Genomic DNA, 24557 nt, shown 5'->3' with positions numbered 1-24557 from the left:
CAGGACCTAAAGCTAAGTCCCATTTTTATAATGGACTTCAGACTAGGATTTGGTGCTGGAAGCTTTTGACTGTTGTTTTTGGACAGCTGCCTGAAGTCTTGACCATGGTAGCCATGGCCACTGCCACACTGGTGGAATTTCCTATCCCACTTCCATGTTAAAGCTGCGAATCTGGGTGGGTGTCAAATCTGGTCAGGTGTCTAATGTCCAGACAGTGGTAGGAAGGGGGTTGGGGAGAGGGGTGAGGTGGTGGTGGCTGTTGAGAAAATTAAATTATGTATGTGTCTATCAATCCCAATACTCTACGCACATTGGTGAAATTTTTCCATCAGTTGGAGATTCCATCAATATAAAATATCCATTTTGTGACAACTGTAAACTACTGAATCAATTATCTCAGGAACGTAGACTATTTTTGACAGCTTGGAGGAATTTTTTTTATGGCCCTCTCACTGTTTGTGCTTTTAAATAGGGTAGTCAATGTATTAAAATAGCACATGAAACAGACATGCCAACTATTACTGTATTCCCATCTGTTCTGATTTTCACAGGGACCTTGACCTAAGGCAACCAGAGATCTTGCCAGAAATAGGTGGGAGCCCCATTAATATATATAAATATGAACTCATCTCTGTCCACATTACTACTGCCAGTCTTACCCACAATATAGTGACGGTACAGCCATTCAAGGCAATATATTGTTACGACCAGGTGAGAAAGAGGTCTCGGGTTCCCTTTCAGCCTTCACCTGGTCTTATTGTAACAGGGTTTTATTTTTAAACACACTGTGTTTTTAGCTCCCCCTTGGTGAATGCTAGTTCATCGCTTTCCAATTATAAACAAACCAGCACAAACAGGCTTTCTTAGGTTTAAAGAAGAAAAGTTGAAATTTATTATATTTAAACTTAAACTCTAATTCGGTTGATGCCTACAGATACATGATGTGTCCATGCTAGCATGCATACGCGATACACACATGCAAATAGACACAGAAAAGAGCAGAAGAAAAATAACGTGGAAAAGTTTGAGGCAATATCTGAAGAGTTTTTGTTATGGTTCTTCGAACTCACTGTCGAGTCATTGATTGTAGGTAGATCTTGCTTTTCATTGGAGCCCATTATCCTTCTTAAATCTTGTTTGCTGTAGGAGACTTTTCTCTCTTGCGGTTCATGTGTCTTCAGTGGATTCAGAGGGTTGTGAGAAAGAGATGGGAGCAGGCAGACAGGAGAGGCTGTGGCGAGCCAGCCAGGAGAGATCTTCTCAGTCCAGGAGCATTCTGCTTTCTGCCCAAACTGTTTGTACAAATTCCAAAAACTCAGGTTTTTGACTAGCTGGTTTGACCATGTCCATTTGTGTATTCGGCCATCTTAGCAGTCAACCTGGAATGTGAGCTCCCCCACCTTCAAAGGTCCATTTTGGGTTGAATGTGTCAGGGAATGGCTGCTTTGTTCTTCCAAACACTGTCTGTTAATGTTCAAATATCCTTCCAGCCAAGATCTGTCAATTTTTTAAAAGCAAGTCCTTTCTTCACTTCAACAACAGTTTTAGATTTAATGTCCACATGGAGAAATTAACAGGCCTCATGCTTGGCAGGTGGGGCCTGCATGACAATATGAAAGGATATGGAAGTGCGGGTAAGTGGATCTGAGTCCACGAAAAGATCACCCATGATCTTATTGAATGGAGGAGCAGGCTCGAGGGGCCGGACGGCCTCCTCCTGCTCCTAGTTCTTATGATCCTCAGCTGCTCTCAGGCAAAATTAGAGAATGTTTTGGGAGATATTTTACTTGCATTAGGCAAGTGTTTTTCCTTTGCTTCTTATTCAATTTCAAAGGCTTTGTATCTTCTGGAGAATATTCTGAACTCTTAAAATGCTTGGGCATCACACTTTTATTCTTCACATGGGACCTTCTGAGAATTCCACTCTTACAGGAGGGGTTGAGGATGAGGAGGAACAACAGCAAGACACAGCAAGCAACTGCAGCTGGAGAGACACCAAATAAAAGGTGGTGTGATTGGAGTGTTTAGAGGCCAGGGCAATCTACCTGTAGTTGTCTATAGAACAGTGTATAAGGAGTTCTGATGAAAGGTCACTGACCTGAAATGTTAAGTCTGCTTCTCTCTCCACAGATGCTGCCAGACCTGCTGAGTATTTCCAGCACTTTTTTGGTTTTATTTCAGATTTCCAGCATCTGCAGTATTTTGCTTTTATTTTAGTATATAAGGAGGCTTCATTTCTCTCGGGACGCTGTGACAAGAGTTGTGTCACCTCCTGCAGCAAGACCTGCAGGAACCGCCACAGCTGGCATTTTATTGCCCTGCTGCAGTCAAGGTCACTGCAGCACTCAGCCTCTTTGCCTCTGGCTCCTTTCAGGTTGCCACAGGAGCTATCTGTAAAGTCGGACAGTCTGAAGTCCATATTTGCATTTAGGAGGTGACTGATGCCTGCAAACATTTCCATCACATTCCTCATGAACAGACAGCAAGGGCCAGATTGCCAACTTCTCCAAGGGCATCACTGACTGTACCCATGCCATCCTGCAGGCACCTTCCCATCACAACTGGGAAGGTCTTATGCACCTTGTTAACTGGGGTGGGGAATATCTCAGTCACTAACTGGAGTGGGCGGGTGCTTATGATCACTATTTAACCAGGGTGGGGGAATATCTCATTGTCACTAGCTATCAGGGTGGGTTGTCTTATAATTGCTATTTAACCGGGGTAGGGGAGGATATCTCATAGTTCCTACCTATCTGGGTGCTATGACCCCTATTTAACTGGGGGTGGGAGTTGTCGGCCAGCGACTCTAGCAGACCTCGAATGGACCAATGGGTCCACTGATCACATTAGTTGCTAACGGACTCCCTTCCTCCTCACCTTGTCCCCTGCCTGAAAACAAAACATGAACTGAAATCACATTTCGATGTAAACTTTCCGGCTGTTGCTGGATTCCCAATTTGGGAAGTTTCCTGCGGAAAGGGGCCTCGCTCTTCGCCGCCGTCTCCCCGGTGCCAGCTGGACGCTGCAGGTCAAAGAGGAAAATGCCAGCTGCCGTGTGTGCCAGTGTCACCATCAAGGTCACATTTGAAGTGAAATCAATGCGAGCTGACTCCCACAACTGCAGATGTCAATATAGTGACTGGGGACTCCAGTCAGTTTGACTATCGCAGCTTTACAGCCTCACTGTGTCGCCAATCGCTGCAGCATGTGGAAACTAAAACGTAAGTACTACTTTATTTAATTGCGATCGTTACGAAAGCAAATTATTGGACTGTGAGATCAAGTCAACATGTGAAAATCCCTAGAAAAGAAAGCAGTCAAAATAGTTTGATGGTGCAAAAGTAACCATTGGCTGCTCACTCATAGGGACAAAGGAATTGCTGGATGGAAAAATAACTCACCTTCTCCTATGCTGGTAATGTTGTGATAAAATGATAGTGGAGTTGCCTGTTTGTCGCATCTTCACACACTTTCCCTTGGAGAATAGTGTGGAATTTTGGAAGGATTCGCAAACTGCTTGACAACCTGATAGGCACGAATGCTCTTTTCGTGGCCAAATCCTGGAGTTGAGACTGGAGCTTTCCGACTCAAAGGTTGAAGAGCTGCCAGCGGAATCACAAACCCCATCGAGTTAGCTAACTCTAGTCATGAAACTATGAAACCATCTACAACAGGTCCAGGCATCTTCCAATTTTTGTTATAATCCTTGTTGCTATTACCTTTTTATGTTTTTGCATTGTTAAAAGTGTTGATTGTTTTATTGATTTTCATTTTTGGATATTTCCTCACTAGTTATATGTCGTTTATTTGTTATTTCTAACAGCCCCGCTGGAAATGCCACTTAGTCTCAAGTACAAGCACATTGTGGAGGTTTGTATTCTGGAAGCAGAATAAACAAAGTCAACCCTCTGTACTTACATTGTAAGCAAGAAAGGGTAACAAGAAAGGAGTGTTCCATAAATTCGCAGCAGAAACGTATATGCATTTGCCACCGGAAAGAATTGCATGATTAGTTGATTTAATTTTAAATATTTCACCATGTATTTTAAATCTTTACAGTTTGAGCACAGGAGGGTATGTTGCCTGCAGTAAGATAGCTTTGTGACTTCAGGGGAGCATCCCATGCTAAGCCTCAGATAGGATAGTTAGTGGGGACGTGAGACCTCTTACAATGGGCCAGTCATCTCTCCCAGCAGTTTCCTGATGCCATCAAGACTCAGTGTTTAAATGAAAGAAAGCTCGAAACAAGATAAAATAATTTTAATATTAATTACAATCATATATAATTTTTATTTACAACGGGCTGGATTTTAAAGCCACTCCAACACCGGGAACAGTGGCGGGAGAGCAATGATGATAGGAATGGCGGTGGTCTGCCACCGACCCTGACGCTGGCAGGCCTCGTACCGATCTCGGCGGCGGCAGTAAGGCCTCGTAGCAACCGCCCCACCACCCGGTGACAGGACCACGATTTACATATGTAAATTAATTTACATACCTGATTTAATGAAAGTCCCGTCACCTCCTTAATCGCCACATCAATCTTCATTTGGGCAGCCGGCAATGCCGCACCTTCGATTCCCCGTTCGGGAGGGGGGAGGAGGTAAATGTAGGGGGCATGATCAAGAAGTTTGCAGACAACACAAAGATTGGCCATTTGGTAGATAGCGAGGAGGATAGCTGTCGGCTGCAGGAAGATATTGATGATCTGGTCAAATGGGCAGAAAAGTGGCAAATGGAATTCAAATTGGAGAAGTGTGAGTTGATGCATTTGGGGAAGTCAAACAGGCAAAGGAATACATGTGTAGAGGAAGTAAGGGATCTTGGAATGAATGTCCACAGATCACTGAAGGTAGGACAGGTCGATAAGGTGGTTAAGAAGGCACATGGAATCCTTTCCTTTATCAGCCGTGATATAGAATACAAGAGCAGGGAGGTTATGCTGCAACTGTATAACTCATTGGTTAGGCCACAACTTGAGCACTGTGTGCAGTGCTTGTCTCCTCATTACAGAAAGGGTGTAATTACACTAGAGAGGGTACAGAGGAGATTTACGAGGATGTTGCCAGGACTGGAAAAATGCAGCTATGAGGAAAGATTGGAAAGGCTGGGATTGTTCTCCTTGGAACAGAGAAGGCTGAGGGGAGATCTGATTGAATGTACAAAATTTTGAGGGGCTTGGATAGAGTGGAGGTGAAGGGTCTATTCACCTTAGCAGAGAGGTCAGTGATGAGGGGGCATAGATTTAAAGTGAGTGGTAGAAAAATTAGAGGGGAGGTGAGGAAAAACTTTTTCACTCAGAGGGTGGTGATGGTCTGGAACTCACTGCCTGTAAGGGTAGTTGAGGCAGAAACCCTCAACTCATTCAAAAGGAGTCCTAATATGCACCTCAAGTGCTGTAAGCTGCAGGGCTACGACCAAATACTGGAAGGTGAGATTAGATTAGGTGGATCGTTTTTTGGCTGGCACAGACATGATGGGCCAAGTGGCCTCTTTCTGTGCCTTAAACTTTCTATAATTCAATGATTTCTATGAGGATCTTTTTTCAGCGCGGGAGGGGGTAACAGAGTCAAACCCTTCGGATTGGTTGGGGGGGTGATGGGAAGAGGTAAAGGACAAAGGGTCTGAACTTTGGGGGGGATGTGGGGGGAGTTTCATTTAATGATGGTAGGTATTCCGGGGGGGGGGGGTGGGGGGGGTGCGGGGAAGCGGTGAAAGGGCTGAAATGAAGTATTATGCCATTGGGAGGGGATGGTGGTGGGAGAGGGCATGGGAATACTTTTAAATTACCTTTTTACAATGTACACTAACTGGCCCTTTAAAAATATATTGTTTCATTTCGAGCTCTAAGCTCTTTAAAAATAGCGCCACGTCTGTGCAGTGGCACTGGACACCTGCCCCCTCCACGTCATCAGGGGGGCGGGGGGGAGGCGGCAGCCCTGGACATGTTAATGAGCCGCCGCATTTATGATTGCGCGCGGATTCGCGACGTGGGCCCCGTGCATGCAGGCCAGCAAAATAAAAGCGGCAGGCTTTTAAAATACAGCCCAACATCTTGACTAATTCCTCTCCTAATAGTGAAATGTTTTGTTGTCATTTTCATAGTTTTGGGATTTTACATTAGATATTTTCTTGTGTTCAATATCATCAGCCAATCCCTAGGTGGCATCTATGGGTAGAATCTTACTGGCTTTGAAATTTTTGAAAATATAAAACTGAAGAGTGTAATATTGCTGACGATACAAAAATAGATGGGAGGGCATGTTGTGATGAGGACATAAGGAATCTGCAAGGGGATATAGATAGGGTGAGTGAGTGGGCAAAAACATGGCAGATGGAGTTTAATGTAGGAAAGTGTGAGATCATGCACTTTGGTAGGATGAATCAAAAGACAGACTATTATTTAAATGGAGAGAAACTCCAAAAATTGCAGCACAGAGGGATCTGGGTGTTCTTGTGCATGAAACACGAAAGGTTAGCATGCAGGTGCAGCAAGTAATTAAGAAGGCAAATGGAATTTTGGCCTTTATTGCTAGGGGGTTGGAGTTTAAAAATAGGGAGGTCTTGTTACACCTGTACAGGGTTTTGGTGAGGCCACACCTGGAGTACTGTGTACAGTTTTGGTCCCCGTATTTAAAAAAGGATATACTGGCACTGGAGGCAGTTCAAAAGAGATTCACTGGGCTGATTCCTGGGATGAAGGAGTTGACATCAAGAACGGCTAAACAGGTTAGGCCTTTATTCATTAGAGTTTAGAAGAATGACGGGTGATCTTATTGAAATGTACAAGATTCTGAGGGGGCTTGACAGGGGAGATGTTGAGAAGATGGAGTTTAATGTAGGAAAGTGTGAGATCATGTACTTTGGTAGGATGAATCAAAAGACAGACTATTATCTAAATGGAGAGAGACTCCAAAAAGTAGTGGGGGAATCTCGAACTAGGGGACATAGTTACAGAATAAGGGGACATTCATTTAAAACTGAGATTCGAAGGAATTTCTTCTCTCAGAGGGTAGAGAATGTTCTGGAATTCTCTACTCCAGAGAGTTGTGGAGGCTAGATCACTGAAAGTATTTAAAAAGGAGGTAGATAGATTTTTGAAATATCAGGGATTTGAGGGCTATGAGGAGCTGGCACGAAAGAGGGGTTGAGGTCTGGGGCAGATCAGCCATGATCTTATTGAATGGCAGGGCAGCCTTGAGAGGCCAAATGGCCTACTCCTACTCCTATTTCCTAAGTTCTTATGTTCAAAAGCAGGTCCTGACACCACTGGTGTCGACTGGTGTCACAATTAAGCAGTGCCTCTATGTTTGCCATTCAATTAAGGGCGATGGGTGGGTTCTGAGGCAGAAGGTCCAATGATAGAGGCTGAAGCACTGGACAACAGGCCCACTATGGGCACTGCTGAGGCAGGTAGTTGACCATGAGGGCACCTCAACATGGATACGCTTTCTGAAGCCTTCAGAAAATGTAAAATTAAAGAATGGTCACAGCTGTCAGGCATCATTGTGGAGGGGGAGCCCCCCCCCCCCCTCCCCCACAGGACTGCTTGTGATCATGGCTGAGGCCTTCTCATCCCAGCAGCTTTATGATAGAAGATTGAGAGGTGGCATCAATGGCACCTCACCCACCCACCCCGCACCCCCAGGCCTGCTCCCGAGAGGCTGCCTCCAGGAACCTGCCAGGCTCTGGCCTCAATTGGGGGCCCGACTGACATCAGAAAGACCCCAGCAGTGTCAGGAACTTGCCCCCAGTTGGTCCCTTAACTGATATAATTGTCTACCTGCTGCTGCCAGGCAGGTAGCTGCTGCCACGTTGACCCTACCTCCAGCAAGGAAGGCCCGGAGGCAGGAATGTATTGGGCAGCCAACCCAACGTGCTATTTTCAAATTTTTCTCAGGCCCAGCCTCTAATACCGCCTCTGTGGGGCTGATAAGATTCCACCCTACATCCCTTGTCTTCCAGAACGTACCTTTTCCTGCTCAATAGTGAGGCCCAGATACTGTATCAGAGAACCCTTACTCTGTATAATGGCTTCTGGAGTGTATCACAGCCCACTGAGTGACGCTTCAAAGGGCAGGCAGAATATATACTCCATCATACTGAAACTCAGGCTCTAAACCAAACATTATTTTCTTTCACATAGGTAAATGAACCGTATACAGAATAAAACACTTTGTTATTCTCTTTGATGCCTAATATAATAAAGACACTATTCCCTTTTTTCTAAATATACACTTTAAAACAAGAGTTTTGCTGTAGCTTCAATCTGCCCTAGGGTGGCTGCTGGGATGGTACAAACAAAACAGTGAACTCTTCTGCTGCTGATCAAAAGCTGAAACTGGTCCTCTCTGGCAAAGCAGGCTTTGTACTGAAATACAAGGTCAACCTTTCGGAATTGTACAGAAACAAAGGGCAACAGACAATTGCATCACTCATAATTAGAATAGATTGACAGCAATCCACACAGAAGGCTGCGTCTCTCTTACCAATATTGAATTATTCGCCAATTTTTGATAATGGCAAAGTTTTCTGTGATTGAATGCGATAGCTCCTGCTGTTCAAACAGCTAACCACTTAGATATTTCAATTTTCTTTCCCTAACAGCTTGCACTTTGTGAAGCCCACTGTAGCCAATCTGCCTGGTCTCTGTGCTGATGGCTTTTATTTGGGAAATATTTCCTGTAACAATGGGCTTTAACCACATTGTGCTGTTATTGCCATGTTATTAAAACTTCAACACAATCAAGAATCTACTTTTCTCACAAACACATGCCATTAAATACATGTTGCATGATATTCAGTATGCACCATATTGCATTCCTCACCTACTTACTTTTGATTTATATCCTACAGTTTAGGTTATTTAAGTAGTTTAGAACTTATCACAAAGCAAATAATGAACAAATGAGCAGTTCAGTAATGTTAGATATTGCTCAGACTGAATTTTCATCTTCATGTTCCCCATTTCATAGCATCACCTTCCATATAAAAGAACTGTTCGTTAAATCCATCAAATTGATGCTGACATTGTTGCTTATAATTTTAGAGATTAATTCCACATGATCCTGCAATTAATCTTAAAAAATTGTCAGCTGAAGAAGAATTTCCAAACTTGAGCAAAAATCAGACCTATATGGCAAATATTCTTACAATTCAAATGTACAAGAGGCTGAGGGACAGAGCAACCCAAAGTGGCTTCACACTGGATGATGTCATCCAACCTGGTGTAGACAATTCTGGTGAGTGACATTTTCATAAAAAGTTACTTGAGCTTTCATTTAATAAAACTAACGTTGTCACATGTTACAGCATCATAAAATGAATCATTTGTAAATGTCTCATCTGTTGCAATACTGCAATAAAGTACTGTATTAAATATGGGTCATTCACCCTTCATTAATACTGACATTTCTGGTTTGACTTATTCCTGGAGATTTGCTCATGTAGCACCGCTCAAGTGATGCTTAATTACATGATGTTTGATTACATTTGTCCACTGTTTGCAAATGTTGTTCCATTTACCCAAGTTGAGTGTCTCTCTATCACCAAGCCTTGAATAAAACACTTGACTTTTTTGTTTTATAGTGAGATGAATAACAATTTATAAATCAAAGAAAGAACACACAAGAATAGAAAGATTTAAGGATGAGTATTGTTTAAACAAAAACATCTGTAATGTTTCTACAGTGTTACAGCCAGGTGAGGAGGGGGGTCTCAGGATCCCCTTTTGCCCCTTCCTCTTATTTGACTACAACAGGGTTTATTCCTTTTAAACAGTGGTCGTGCTTACCATCTCTGTGAGCGTTTTACCTTTTTCCTTTACTATGATTGTGAAAGAAGCAATCGGACAGGTTTTCTTGAGTTTAAATAAGAAAGAGGTAAGTTTGTTATACTTAACACTCTAACCCAATTTAAAAATACTCTACACATTCATGCACACATTCACACGAGAATCACACACACACACAAATAGATTACAGGAGGGAAAATAGATTTGGCGGTTAGATTAAAGTTCAGAATAAATGGAACTTAAGTGCAGTCTGTAAAGTGAATGATCCAGTGGTCCTCAGCTGAAGCTGTATTCCTTACGTTCTTGGTTGATCAAAGTGTTTGGCTGGCTTGCTTTGCTCAGGTTTTTCCTGAAGGCAGAATCTGTAGTTGGCTCTCTTCCCCTGGTTGCTGGCTGTAGTGGTCTGTAGGCTTGGAGGACCCCCCAGTTGCAGACGGCTTTCAAACTTGATGTTTTCTGGGGAGAAAGGGAAGCACACAGTTTTCTGCTGCTGCACACTCTTGTTACTGCTTGTCTTCTTTCTATGTAACAAAATTTCTAGTTTATTCAGAGAGGAACAGGTGGTCACATGGTTCGCTCAATCCCCTTTGTTTCTAATGAGGTTTTTCTGGAATCTTCCAATGAAATTCAAGGTTCTACATGCCCAGGATGCCCATTCATATTTGGAGGGGGTTGGCTCTTTCAAAGTCAATGTGTGAGGATAGACTTGACTGTTGTGCTAATGAGGCCATTTTAGGTAATTCAATCACTTAGAGCAAACCACTGTCCTCGCTGGGCTTCTTGTTAGACTTTTTGTCTCCAGTTCAATCTCCTTGTATTTCAGATGTAAATGGCAGTGGCCATCTTGGCTGCTAGTTTTTTGAAAGTTACTGTAGAGTTTTTCCCATTAAAAGTCTAATGTAAGTTTCCAATCAATGAAATTAATATTTCCCATTTGGCATATAGGGTTTTCCTGACAACAGTTTGACCACAATGAGAAACACCAGGCAAATAACGTTGATTCAACCAAAATATCATTGAAAAAAGTCACTTATAACTAAAGTTTTCATACAATTTTATCACCTTTTTTAACAATGTACAGCAAGTTATAAAAATAATAAATAAAACCTAATTCAATTCTCTGACTCCCACACAGCCACCACTGAAGCCCAGCTTCAGAGAGTTGAAGCTTAGTCCTCAGGAAATGCCAAAGCTGCCTTAATTCCCATAATTAAACACAATATGCAACAGCGCACATTACAGACTGACCACACTCTGCCTCCCTACAGTTGGTGTTTCTCTCTCTCCCTCCCACCCCACTTTGTGTTTCTCCCTTCCTCTCCTCCCTAGTTTGTGTTGTTCTCACTCTCCCTCACCCAGCTGTTCTTTCTGAACTCAAGGAGTTTCCAGGCAAGTTTCGTTGGCCCCGATGCTGTCATCCTCGCAACTCGTAAGGAAGTGATGTGTTCCTAAGAACGGGGAGATCCGACAATGGGGTTTGGCTGCAAGCCATGATAGTCGCAGTACTGTTAACGCCTGAACTGCGCATACAAGGACTGTTTCTCTTGAGTTATTAGCAGCAGCGTTCAGGAGACCAGTTGCGCATTCCGGTAGACATCCACAGAAAGGGGTGGGTTGGAGGTTTGGGAACCTTGCTGACATGAGATGTAAATTTGACCAGTAATGAAGCACCAACAGCGGTGTGCATGCATTAATGAATACAGATGTAACGTTGTATTTTGAGTAACTTGTCAAACTTGTCCCCTGATATGTAACCATAATATCTGTTCAAGTTTTGTTTTGCTCAGCTAGACCAGCTCATCGCATTGCTTCAGCATTCAGAAGAGATTTGGAACAATTAATTGCGTTATTAATGCTAATTAAAATAAGAGAAGTGCATAGCTGAAAACTAACATGAATTGTTATCATAGTATCTTAACATGGCAGTTGAAATATTTTTCTCGATTTACTAAGTTTTAAACAGAGATGGTGAAAATTACTTCTTTCCTGACTGGCTAATCAATTTCTCGACATGCTGATGCGGGGATTGTATGTTGGGTCCCTGCCCTAAAAGAAAGAACTACTATTTACATGGCACCTCTCATCGCCTTCGAACATCCCAAAGAATGATACACCCAATTAAGTACTTTTTTAAGTGTTATCACTGTTGTTATGTAGGGAAACACAGAATACAATTTTTGCACAGCCAGGTCCCACAAACAGCAATGAGATAAATGACCAACTAATGGCCATTTAGCGATCTTGGTTGGCTGATAAATTATTAGCCAGGACACCAGGAGAACTCCCCTACTCTTCTTTGAATAGTACCAATGGAATCTTTTACATCCATCTAAAAGGGAAGGTGGGGCCTCGCTTTAACATCTCATTCAAAACCTGGCACCTCTACTGGTACTGCACTGAAGTCCTGGAGTAGGGCTTGAGCCCATAAACTTCTGACTGTGACAAGAGTGCTACTACTGAGTCAAAGCTGGTACCTGAGCAATATCCTTTCTCTTCCAGTACTCCTCTCAAAATCTGAAAACATTAACCTTTTCATTTTAGAAAGAGCATAACAATATTTCTTATTTATAACATTGTTATGGAATTAAAGATTTAATTGACACCAATTACTTCATTTGTTTGCTTGTCCATATAGAACATTCTTGCACCAGAACTGTGGGTTGTGTGGCTGGAGATGCAGAATCATACAGTGTCTTTATGGAGTTCTTTGATCCTCTTATCGAACTTTATCACCATGGTTACCAGCAAAGTGGAATGCACAGGAGTAACATGAATCCAGAAAACCTAAAGGTAGCTTTATAAAATTCACTTTGACATTTCTACACTTTACATTAGAAGAGAATTATACATAGAACAAGAAAAGGCCATTCAGCCCACCCAGCAGGCTTGTTCCACAGACAACGCATATCTTTCTTATCAATGTCTCTAACTCACTTCTTAATCTTGGGTACAGTTACACAGAAGTACTTCGGAATCTCAAAAGTAATAAAGCAAAGCTTAACAATTAGTATCCAACTCACATCTCCAAAATTCAACTTCAGCCAACCACTGTCTGCAGATCATCTGCTACTCGTCACTCCCCACCCCACCACATAACCACTGCCCCCTCCACCCACCCCCCCCCCATGCCCTGCCAGCCTCAAGTGGCACAGGGACCATCATTACATGGTGTACTTGATCATGACAGGCTATATGAGCGGCACAGTGGTTAGCACCGCAGCCTCACAGCTCCAGCGACCCGGGTTCAAGTCTGGGTACTGCCTGTGTGGAGTTTGCAAGTTCTCCCTGTGTCTGCGTGGGTTTCCTCTGGGTGCTCCAGTTTCCTCCCACATGCTAAAGACTTGCAGGTTGATAGGTAAATTGGCCATTATAAATTGCCCGTAGTATAGGTAGGTGATAGGGACAGGTGGGGATGTGGTAGGAATATGGAATTAGTGTAGGATTAGTATAAATGGGTGGTTGATGGTCGGCACAGACTTGGTGGGCCGAAGGGCCTGTTTCAGTGCTGTATCTCTAAATAAAAAAACTAAATATATATTATTCCCTACAGCCTTTAATCCAATCAGACACCTATTATGTTTTTTGAAGAAGTTAATAAACACAATTTTAACTGCATTCGCTGGAAGTCTGCTCCACATATTTACTCTCTGTGTTGAAACAAATTCTTCTGATCTCAAGTCTTACAAAATTATGAAGGTGGACAGGAAAATTCTGGCTGCTCCATCACCCTGCTATACATCGATTTCAAAATTCTCATTTTCAACACCTTCCATACCTTTGCAACCCTCCTCCAGCCTCACATCCCTGCCCTCATCTTCTGCTCTTCCAACTCTGACCAACTGCACATTTCCCCCTTCCATCAGTCCACTATCAGTGACAAAGCCTTCAGTCATCTTTCTCCCACACTCCAGATTCACCTCCCGACACCCCTCATTCTGCTACATCTCTCCTTACCTTCAAAAGCATCCTTAAAAATACCTCTTTAATGGTGCCTCTGTCAACTCCCCTTGTCTTCCTCTTCTGACCCCCAGTGGTGAAGTGTCTTGAGACATTTTGCTACGTTAAATGAGCAATACAAATGTGAGTCACTGTTGAAAACATCAATATTCGTCTTTGTTCCCATTTTAAAAAAACAATTAAATATAGAGTGGATATTTTTCCAATGACATTTTCAAAAACTATTCCTTAACCATTCAACCTTCGCTCTTGTACTTAATGATACATTATTGCTTATCTAATCCTTTCTCTGTCTTTCACACTTTAGCATCCTTGTGTTGTATTTAGAGGTATTTGTTACCATTTGTGCTATAAGTATAGACTATTTTTACATGGATTTTTATTGATGATTTCTAATGCTGCTAGAAGTTCCATTTTACTGATGGTGCTGCTATACTGCATGCACAATTTAAGATGTAGTATATGTCTAGAGTGACTCAAGGCCAACAGACCTATACTTCTGATTCCATGTTCTGTTCTCTGTTGGTGAATTCAACAGCTTGTGCTCACATTTAAATGGTTAAAAATGAAATTTTAAATTTCTCAAGAAGTCCAGTTTCTAACTTTGCTTCACTGTTTGCAGTTATACTGCAGTCAGTGTATTTGAAGAAGTTCCCAAATACTTCCTGGAGGAATCTCATTGCTTCTCTAAATGACTTCACACCACATTGTACTACACATCTTGTATTAATGCAAAACCAAAATGACCTCAGGTCAAATTTGTAGTATTATCTAACCATGGAATATAGATGATAGAGTACTATGACAGTAGTTCCATGAACATTGTACTGAATCTACGGATTAAAATCCTTATATCTATTGACACATACTATGTTGCCAGTGTCCATTAGTTAAGCACAATGAAATGATTCATTAATAAAAGAATTGTAATTATTTATTACTCTTTCTCCTGTAGGGTGGAGCAGATCTCGATGAACAGTATGTGTTGACCTGTCAAGTGAGCACAGGACGCAATGTGGATGATTTTTGTTTCCCGCCACACTGCAGTCGTGGAGAGAGACATGCACTGGAAAAACTTGCAATAGAGGGTGATTTATTTTTGTTTATTCAACACTGCAGAAGCAGGACATAACATAAAACTTAACATTCAACTCCAGAATTATCCATGTTTGAATTTATCCAATCAGGTTTCCGCCCATGCCACAGTACCGAAATGGCTCTTATCAAAGTCACAAATGATATCCTAAGTGATTATAACAAAGGTAAATTATCCCTCCTCATCCTTCTCGCCCTGTCGGCAGCCTTTCACACGGTTGATCACACCATCCTCCTCCAATGCCTCTGCATTGTCATCCAGCTGAGTGGGAATGCTCTCACCTGGTTTCATTCTTATCTATCTAATCGTAGACAGCGTATCACTTGCAATGGCTTCTCTTCCTGCTCCCCCGCCACCGTTACCTCAGGTGTCCCCCAAGGATCTATCCTTGGCCCCATCCTAATACTCATCTAGATGCTGCCTCTCGGCAACATCATCTGACAGTACAGCGTAAATTTTCACATGTATGCTGATGACACCCAGCCCTACCTCAGCACCACCTCTCTCAACCCTTAAACTGTTGCTAAATTATCAGACTGCTTGTCTGACATTCCGTATTGGATGAGCAGAAATTTCCTCCAATTAAATATTGGGAAGACTGAAGCCATTGTTTTGGTCCCCGCACCAAATTCTGGTCCCTAGCTACCGACTCCATCCCTCTCCCTGCCAAAAGTCTGAGACTAAACCAGTCTGTTAACAACCTTGGTGTCATATTTGACCCCGAGATCAGTTTTCGACCACATAGTCACATCATCACTAAAACCACATATTTCCATCTCCATAACCTTCATTTTGTTACCTTTAATCTTGACTATTCCAACACAGGTCTCCCACATTCTACCCTCCATAAACTTGAGGTCATCCAAAACTCTGCTGCCCATGTCTTAACTCACACCAAGTCCCTGTCACCCTGGGCTCGCTGACCAGTATTGTCTTCCGGTTAAACATCATCTCTATTTTAAAATTCTCATCCTGTTTTCGCATCCCTTCTTGGCCTTGCTTCTGTCTATCTCTGTAAATCTCCATTAGCCCCACAATCCTCCTAGATATCTGCATTGATCTAATTCTGCCTCTTGAGTATCCCCGATTTTAATCGCTGTACCATTGGTGCCATGCCTTCAATTGCCTAGGTCCTAAGCTCTTGAATTTCCTCCTTACACCTCTCTACCTCGCTTTCCTCCTTTAAGACACTCCCTAAAACCTAATATCCTCTCATGTGGCTCGGTGTCATATTTTGTTTTATAATGCTCCTGTGAAGCAGTTTGGGTCATTTTATTGTGCTAAAAGTGCTATATAAATATGTGTTGTTTCTCCCTATCTTTAGCAATCCCTAAATTATTGAGTGTATTGAATTATAGCACCATCTAGTGGTATTCTAGTGGGAAAACACTACAGCTGTTTCACATGTCATCACAACTGAAAGGACAAGCATTCTATTGATGATCCATCAGCAGTAGCTTCTGAAAATAACACCAGATTTTTGTGCTATTGTTATCACCTGCCATCAAAGACTAGTTGGAATGCCGATGATGTTTAAACATTTGTCTGCCCATGACTCCATGTAATCTTACAGTTTTAGATAACAGTAGGCTATTGGAAGCAAGAATTTGATTATTGAACATTTAAAATCAGAAAATGCCCACATTATAACATTACAATAGAATAGCAGCCCTAGCAATAGTACAAAGTGTGGAGCTTTTAAACAAGATGATTTTCGAATAAGAACTTATGTCTGAAGATTACACTCTCTCTAAATTTATCAGCTATTGCGTTGTTGAGAAGATTTCATTGGGTTGCCATTGTGTTGTGCTGGAAATGTCATTGTTTATGAATTATTAATTCAACCCACCATTGACCATAAATCATAAAACATGGATCCCATGATTTGTCAGCTTCATCTGACATAATTCACCTAATGAATATTATTTATCAGATATGTAGTAGGGGAAATCCACTTAAATGTACATGACTGGTGTTAGAAGCCATTCAATATATATTTTTAAATGACTGTTTTCATCCCTATTTTTTGATTTGTTTTGTTTGAAACTCCATCTTTACAAGTTCGATTTCACTACAAGTGAAGATCTTATTGATAAGAATTAGTCCCTGTGTTAATTTTCTGCCCTTGTTATGAAGTATCCTATAGTCAAATAAAGTCTGTCTGCCCAATTGGATGTAAAATATTTCATGGTTCAGTTTGAAAAATAAGGAATTCTCTCTCTATCCAAGTCAACATTCCTCCCTCAACCAATGTGACCAGATGTTTGTGGCAACTTGCCACACACAATTTGGCTGCCATATTTATGTACAAAGCAACAGTAACTACACATCAAAACAAACTCATTGGGATGGATTTTATTATCAGCTGCGGGTGCACAAAATGGCAGTGGTCCCACCTGTGAAGTTAGCAGCCGCGCTGCCACAGTTACGCAGTGGGCGGCCATTTAGCATAATGACGACAGCCGTCCCCCCCAATCACGTTGCGGGATGGCATTGGCGACACTGTTAATGGTTAAGAGTGGCGCAGTGGTTAGCACCGCAGCCGGACAGCTCCAGCGACCTGGGTTCAGTTCTGGGTACTGCCTGTGCGGAGTTTGCAAGTTCTCCCTGTGACCGTGTGGGTTTCCGCCGGGTGCTCCGGGTTCCTCCCACAGCCAAAGACTTGCAGGTTGATAGGTAAATTGGCCATTGTAAATTGCCCCTAGTGTAGGTAGGTGGTAGGAGAATGGTGGGGATGAGGTAGGGAATATGTAGGATTAGTATAAATGTGTGGTTGTTGGTCGGCACAGGCTCGGTGGGCCAAAGGGCCTGTTTCAGTGCTGTATCTCTAAATAAATAAAAATAAAATAAATCCCTTGATGTTGCCTTACAGAGTTCCACCTTCCCTCCTCAACAGTATCCACTTGCAGAGGCCCCTCCTTCCCTCACATCTGCAGACTGAGCTCAGTGGCAATGTCTGATGTGAAAAAAAAAATCCGCAAGATAATAACGGATAACTTACCTAACCTTTGCAGGCATTGATGACTCTCGACCCAGTGGCGCCAGCTTTTCAAAGATGGGAAAGTGAAGGCACATGAGTGCCACACATCATGCATAAGATTGCAAATGCCTGGCAAGATCGCAGTGAATTAGATACAAATTCATATAAAATGGTATGTAACAGATTTAAATTATGATCCTGTCGTGTCGCGGTGGAGGTGCCGCCATGGAACTTCGCTGCCTCCACAAAAATCAAAACCGGCAATACAACATCGGGTTCCGTGGTGGATAACCCTGCACCAAATCTCCAGCAACCCCCCGCCAATAAACCCACCTTCTGACGGAGCATAAAATCCAGTCCATTAGCTGTGAAGTGCTTTGGGACATCTGAGGATAAGATAAGATACTATATGAATGCAAGTTTTTTTTATTAATCTTCTTCTGCCTATCCACCTTAGAGCATGAAACATCTTCTCTCAGCCCTTCCCTTCCTCACATTCTGTCCATAAACAGACTTGCATACATTGAAATGACAACACAGAATCAGTCCGTTTGCTTGACCAGTCCAGCTTGGTGTTCATCCTTCTCACAAGCAGTCATCCTAATCCCAAGTGTCCACTCTGCTCCCATATCCACTTATTCCTCTTCTTCAATCTATCTAACATATTCCTAAATATTGATATGATCTCTGCTTCAATCAGTAATCCCAAAAGTGCATTCCACAGCCTCACAACCCTTTGTGTAGAAATATTTCTATTGCTCTTTGTCCTAAATCTGTCACATTTTATCTTATATCTAGGTTCCTCTCATGTAAATCCCTCAACCACTTAAAAATGTCTGTATATTCTGTCCCATCCCCTAATAATTTTAAACATTTCTTAATCTCTCCTTTTCTAACAATAACATTCCCAATTTTACAAGTCTGTCTTTGTATTTGTAGTTTCTCATACCTGGCAGCAATCTAGTCACTCAGTGCTGTACCCTCTCTATTACCTCAAAGTGCTTCCTATAGAGTGGAACCCAAAACAGTATACTATACACCAACTGCGGCCTTACTAAGATTTTATGTAGATAGACCATTTCAGCCCCCAAATTTGCCACTCTATCCAAATTATCATTTTAGATGCATGGTTTTCATTCTGTTCTTACCTCACCGTTCACCGTTACTGACTCACTTCAAATATGCTTTCTGCTCAAACTGTCCAGACACACCCATCGTACAGAACATCTTTTACAACCGAATATCAAATCAGACCCAGTATTTTTATTGGAAGCCAGAGTAAATAGTAATGGATGGATGCCTGTATTATAGTATTTGAAGAATGGGACCATTGGTCAAATCTATCAATAAGCCTGCTATCTCCTATTCTCAATTATGATCTAGATGTTTGCTATTATTGCCATTCAATAATGTCAGCTGTTGCTCTGAACTAACTTTTGTCTTCTGCCCTGCTGTCTTGCAGTGCAACCTGCCTTAATGTCACAACTTCTGCCTTTTGTCAAGTTAAACTAAAAGCCATTATTTTGCCTACTGCTAACCAGCTAAGAAACTGTCAATTAACAATTTCTTATTTCAGTAGATGCTTGCCCAAAATACTATCTTTTATAGTTACATATTTTTATTATTTTCCCTATTTTTATTCTTAATTTTAACCTTTGACAAAAAATATTTCTGTGTTATAACTGAACAGGTTTGTTTTCCACATCACTCCTGATATTTTTGTCCCAGCTCCTGTGGTTTCTTTGTGGCTTGCTTTAGGAGACTTGCATGCGAACATACGAATTAGAAGCAGGAGTAGGCCACTCGGTCCTTCAACCCTACTCTGCCATTTGATAAGATCATGGCTGATTGATTGTAACCTCAACTTCACATTCCTGCCTACCCTCAATAACCTTTCATCCCTTTGTTTATCAAGAATCTATCTACCTCTGCCTTAAAAATATTCAAAGACTCTGCTTCCACTGCCTTTTGAGGAAGAGAGTTCCAAAGACTCACAACGCTGACAGAAATAACTTCTCATCTCTGTCTTAAATGGGTGACCACTTATTTTTAAACAGTGATCCCGAGTTCTAGATTCTCCCACAAGAGGAAACATCCTTTCTACATCCACCCTGTCAAGACCCCTAGTGTCTTATATGTTTCAATGAAGTCGCCTCTTACTCTTCTAAAATCTAGCGGATACAAGTCTAATCTGTCCAACCTTTCCTTATAAGACAACCTGCCCATTCCAGTTAGTAGTCAAGTAAACCATCTCTGAACTGCTTTCAATGCATTTACATCCTTCCTTAAATAAGGAGACCAGTACTGTACACGGTACTCCAGATGTGGTCTCACCAATGTCCTGTATAACTGACCTCCCTATTTTGTATTCAATTCTCCTCGCAATAAATGATAACATTCTATTAGCTTTCCTAATTACTTGCTATACCTACATACTAACCTTTTGCGATTCATGCACTAGGACACCCAGATCCCTCTACATCTCAGAGCTCTGCAATCTCTCACCATTTAGGTAATATTCTTCTTTTTATTCTTTCTGCCAAAAAGAACAAGTTCACATTTTCCCACATTATACACCATTTACCAGGTCTTTGCCCACTCACTTAACCTATCTATATCCCTTTGTAGCTTCCTTATGTCCTCTTCACAAGTTACTTTCCTACCTATCTTTGTGTCAACAGCAAATTTAGCAACCATACCTTCAATCCCTTCATCCAAGTCATCTATATTAATTGTAAAAAGTTGAAGCCCCAGCACTGATCCCTGTGGCACACCACTTGTTACATCTTGCCAACCAGAAAATGATCCATTTATGCCTACTCTGTTTCCTGTTAGCTAGCCAATCTTCTATCCATGCCAATATGTTACCAACTACACCATGAGCTTTTATTTTTTGCAATAACTTTTGATGTGACACCTTATCAAATACCTTCTGGAAATCCAAGTACACTACATCCACCAGTTCCCCTTTATCCACAGCACAGGTTACTTCTTCAAAGAACTCCAATAAATTGGTTAAACATGATTTCCCTTTCACAAAACCATGTTGACTCTGCCTGATTACCTTGAATTTTTCTAAGTGCACTGCTATAACGTCTTTAATAATAGCTTCTAACATTTTCCCTATGACAGATGTTAAGCTAACTGGCCTGTGGTTTCCTGCTTTCTGTCTCCCTCCCTTTTTGAATAAAGGAGTTACATTGGCTATTTTCCAATCTAATGGAACCTTCCCTAAATCTAGGGAATTTTGGGAAATCAAAACCAACGTATCAACTATGTCACTAGCCACTTCTTTTAAGACCCTAGGATGAAGTCCATCAGGACCCAGGGTCTTGTTCGCCCACAGCTCCAACAATTTGCTCAGTACCACTTCCCTGGTGATTGTACTTTCTTGAGTTCCTCCCTCCCTTTCATTTCCTGATTTACAGCTATTTCTGAGATGTTACTTGTATCTTCTGTGGTGAAGACTGATGCAAAATACCTGTTCAATTCATCTGCCATCTCCATATTTTCCCTTATTAATTTCCCAGACTCACTTGCTATAGGACCAACGCTCACTTTGTTAACTCCTTTCTTTTTAAAATATCTACAGAAACTCTTACTATCTGTTTTTATATTTCTAGCCAGCTTTTTCTCGTACTCTAACTTTTCCCTCCTTGTTAATCTTTTATTCTTTCTTTGCTGTTTTTTATATTCTGTCCAATCTTCTGAGCTGCCACTCATCTTTGTGCAATTATATGCTTTTTCTTTAAGTCTGATGCTATCTTTAACCTTTTTAGTTAACCATGGATGGTGGGTCCTCCCTTTGGAATTTTTCTTTCTTGTTGGAATGAATCTATTCTGTGTATTCTGAAATATCCCCTTAAATGTCTGCCACTGCATTTCTGTTGACCTATCCTTTAACCTACTTTGCCAGTTCACTTTTGCTAGCTCTGCTTTCATGCTCTCATAATTGCCTGTATTTAACTTTAAAATACTAGTCTTAGACCCACTTTTCTCCCTCAAACTGAAAGTAAATTTCAATTATACTATGATCGCTGCTGCCCAGGGGTGCCTTCACTATGAGGTCATTAATTAATCCTATCTCATTGCACAATACGAGGTCTAGTGTAGCCTGCTCTCTGGTTGGCTCCAGAATGTGCTGTTCTCAGAAACTATCCCGAAAACATACTATGAACTCTCTTCTAGGCTACCTTTGCCCGTCCGAATTTTCCAATCTATACCTAGATTAAAATCTCCCATGATTATTGCTGTACCTTTCTGACAAGTACCCATTATTTCTTCCTTTATATCCTGTTGTACCATGTGGTTACTATTAGGGGGCCTGTACACCTCTCCCACAAGTGACTTCTTGCCTTTATCATTTCTCTGCTCGACTCAAACCGCTTAAACATCCTGGTTTCCTGAACTTAGGTCATCCCTTTCTATTGTGCTAATGCCCTCATTAATTAACAGAGCCACCCCTCCACCTTTTCCTAGCTTCCTGTCCTTCCTAAATGTCATGCACCCTTCAACTTTCAGGTCCCAATCTATGCCATCCTGCAGTCATATCTCTGTAATGGCTATCAGATCGTACTTATTTATTTCTATTTGCACTATCAGTTTATCTATTTTGAATGCTACGTACACTCAGATACAGTGCCTTTAGTTTTATCCCTTTATTATTTTTGTAACCTCTAGCCTGGTCCCTTCCTGTCACAGTCTGTTTATCTTTTCCCATATTAATACCTTTCTTGCCTGGTCTCTACTCTTTGATTTACCAGATCTTCCCAAATTTGATCCTGCCCCTACTATTTAGTTTAAAACCCTCTCTACTTCCTTAGTTATGCAACTCATTAGAACATGGGTCCCAGCATGATTCAGGCATAGACCTTCCCAAAGGTACAGCCTTCACTTTCCTCAGTACTGGTACCAGTGCCCCACGAACTGGAACCCACTTCTACCACACCAGTCTTTGAACCATGCATTCATTTCTCTAATCTTATTTGCCTTACTCCAATTTGCATGTGGCTCAGGTAATAATCCAGTGATTATTACCTTTGAAGTTCTGCTTCTTAATTTGGTGCCTAGCTCCTCATACTGACTATGCAGGATCTCTTTTCTTGTCCTGCCTATGTCATTGGACCACAACGACTGGATCTTCCCCCTCCTACTGTAAGTTCCTTTCCAGCCCCGAGCAGATGCCCCAAATTCTGGCACCAGGCAGGCAGCATAGCCTTCTGGACTCTCATTGTTTGCTACAGAGAACAATGTCAATCCCCCTCATTACCGCTACTTTCTTTTTTGCTCCCCCCGTGGTTTCCTGTACCATGGTGCCATGGTCAGTTTGTTCATCCACACTACAGCCCTCGCTCTTGTCCATACAAGTTGCAAGAGCCTCGAACGTGTTGCTCAATTGCAAGGGCTGAGGCTCCTCCACTCCCACCTTCTTGATTCTCTTACTTGCCTGACTTGCAGTCACACCCTCCTGTCCCTGACCACTGACCAAAACCGATGACCCTATCCTAAGGGGTATGACTGCCTTCTGGAACAAAGTGTCCAGGTAACTTTCCTCCTCCCTGATGCATCGCAATGTCTGCAGCTCGGCCTCCAGCTCAATGACTTTGAGCCGAAGCTCCTCAAGCCATAGACACTTACTACAGATGTGGTTGCCACAGATTGCTGTGGCATCCAGGAGCTCCCACATACTGCAGCCACGACACATCACCTGTCTGGCCATCTTTATTGTGTTACTTTAATTAAATTTATCTTTTCTTAATTAATTTACAGTTCCCCTCCTTACCGAACTCCCTCACTTACCAAACTCCCTCTTCACATTCTGTGCTGTCCAGCAGCACTTAGTGCAGAGAAACAGCACTGACTGAATTTATACTTTCTGAAAACAATGATGTGTCAGCTTTGCTAGAGCTCAGAAACCAGTTTAAGCTAGCTATCTAATTAACTAGCTATAGCCATTCTCAGAGAGCTTGTATACCCGTTTAAAACTGTAAAAAACTTAACTTGCCTTTTAACTTAAACAGTAATTTCAGTTAATTGCAAAATGTAAAAACAAAAACTAGACTTTAGAAAGATTAATCCTTAAAATCCCCTCACTTACCAAACTCCCTTCTTCACACCCTGTGCCCTCCAGCAGCACTCAGTGCAGACCTCTGAAAATGTGCTTGTTATGAAGGGAACAACCTGGAAACTTGCCAATTTCCCTGCAGTGCACAACACATATGCTGACAGATGCATAGCAGCAGCGAGCACTTTTTCCTACAGCACAGTCTTGTTTGCTGTTGCCACTAAGTTGACACCAGTCTTACTGCAGAGCAGGCATTGAATGGAATAGAGCCAACAGCGATGCTCACTTTGATTTTTCATGCTGCAACCAATGAACATAGGACTGTGTTACGACCAAGGTTGGAGGAGTGCACTGTCGTTCTCTAATTCCACTTCTCCATGGGTCACAACATACATTTAAATGTTTGACCACGTTACCGATACAGCCAATTATATATTTTATTTTAGTTTCAGAATAAAATTCACCAACCAGGTTTCTTTAATAAATAACAAAATTATTAATTTATTATAAAACAAGACTTATTCAATAAAGATGCAAAACTTATTAACACACAGGTCCAAATATGAAAGTTCTCTTCTAAATTAACTCAACACAGGCACGGGGGCAGATACACAATAAAATAAAGACGTTTTCTCTCTGCAGAGATCACTTTACATAAAAGACACAA

The 24557-nt window shown here is 41.8% G+C and overlaps 1 protein-coding gene across 1 annotated transcript in view; it reads left to right on the top strand.

The window, feature by feature from the left end:
- The first annotated feature begins 3205 nt into the window (after positions 1-3205).
- Positions 3206-24557, top strand: part of LOC137376464 (creatine kinase M-type-like) — a 36792-nt gene continuing 15440 nt past the window's right edge. The window contains exons 1-5 of the mRNA XM_068045082.1: positions 3206-3221; positions 3824-3870; positions 9050-9242; positions 12429-12583; positions 14706-14838. Of these exons, the coding sequence (XP_067901183.1) occupies positions 3206-3221; positions 3824-3870; positions 9050-9242; positions 12429-12583; positions 14706-14838 (544 nt within the window). The remainder of the gene's footprint in view (positions 3222-3823; positions 3871-9049; positions 9243-12428; positions 12584-14705; positions 14839-24557) is intronic.

This window comes from Heterodontus francisci, chromosome 13 (assembly GCF_036365525.1).
Source record: "Heterodontus francisci isolate sHetFra1 chromosome 13, sHetFra1.hap1, whole genome shotgun sequence".
Classification (NCBI taxonomy): domain Eukaryota; kingdom Metazoa; phylum Chordata; class Chondrichthyes; order Heterodontiformes; family Heterodontidae; genus Heterodontus; species Heterodontus francisci.
The sequence above is the reverse complement of the archived record's forward strand: the minus strand, read 5'-3'. Positions and strand labels throughout refer to the sequence as shown.